The 1,043-nt window shown below is 41.6% G+C and overlaps 1 protein-coding gene across 1 annotated transcript in view; it reads right to left on the minus strand.

Annotated features, from left to right (window-relative positions):
* The window catches only part of mesd (mesoderm development LRP chaperone), a 6,163-nt gene that overhangs the window by 3,346 nt on the left and 1,774 nt on the right, over positions 1–1,043 (minus strand). The window contains exon 2 of the mRNA XM_014027413.1: positions 397–629. Coding sequence (XP_013882867.1) covers positions 397–629 — 233 coding nt within the window. The remainder of the gene's footprint in view (positions 1–396; positions 630–1,043) is intronic.

Genomic DNA, 1,043 nt, shown 5'->3' on the forward strand with positions numbered 1-1,043 from the left:
ATATATAAAATATTTTCTATATATAAAATATATATACTGTATATACACACATTATATTTCGTTGTATGTTCTCTAGATCAAACTGTCAACATTAAACTTTGGACAGTTTAGGTGTTGAAAACAGGCAGGCTGCAGGTAAAACACACCTGAGTTATAAATTAAATGGAACGGTTCTCACTTTAAASAGTTTATTTTAATGTTTGTGTTGTTTATTTGTAAAAGAGAGGAGCGCTGATAAAAACCAGCTGCTACTCACGAAGGAGCTCTGCTGACATTTTTCATGATTAAAACGTTACGAAGCTAAAGACAGGAAATCCAACTGTTGGTCAGAAACAAAGCCCTGAGGTGTGTTCTCACCTGTCGGGACAGACAGGTAAAGCTTCACACACTTCCTACCTCTGAACATCGTAGTTGGCGTTGAAGAGGCTGCCCTGCCACAGACCTGTGATCTCCTCCGTCTCCTTCTCCGTGGGATTTCCTGACACCGTAGCAAACACCATCAGGGTCCGGCCTTTCTTTGACATCTTCAGGAGCTCCTCTGGTTTGGACGCGTCCACCTTGGAGAAATCGATGGGTGGAGGAGAGCGTCTGTGCTCAGGAAGGTCTCCTTCTTCAATGTCATCATCTTCCTAAAACATACAGCAAAGCTTCTCTGTGACCCCAAACTGTTTTCTTCAGTTTCTAACCTGATCACAGAAAATGACTTGTACACACTTTACTGTTTACAGTAAAACAAACCGTTTTCTACCTGCAGGTAGAAATAACCTGGTACCATCAGTACAGTAAGGTAAAAGATATATTACTGCCATCAGCTAGGCTAACAGCCACTAAGCTAACAGAAGTAGACATGTTAACAGCAGCCGTCGGGCTAACAACTGCAGCCAGGCTAACAGCAGACAGCTATAAGTCAGGCTAACACTAGTCAAGCTAACAGCAGATAACTATAAGTCAGGCTAACACTAGTCAAGCTAACAGCAGATAACTATAAGTCAGGCTAACACTATTCAAGCTAACAGCAGATAACTATAAGTCAGGCTAACACT

The sequence above is a fragment of the Austrofundulus limnaeus genome, unplaced genomic scaffold (genome assembly GCF_001266775.1).
Source record: "Austrofundulus limnaeus strain Quisiro unplaced genomic scaffold, Austrofundulus_limnaeus-1.0 Scaffold647, whole genome shotgun sequence".
In the NCBI taxonomy this organism is placed as follows: Eukaryota; Metazoa; Chordata; class Actinopteri; order Cyprinodontiformes; family Rivulidae; genus Austrofundulus; species Austrofundulus limnaeus.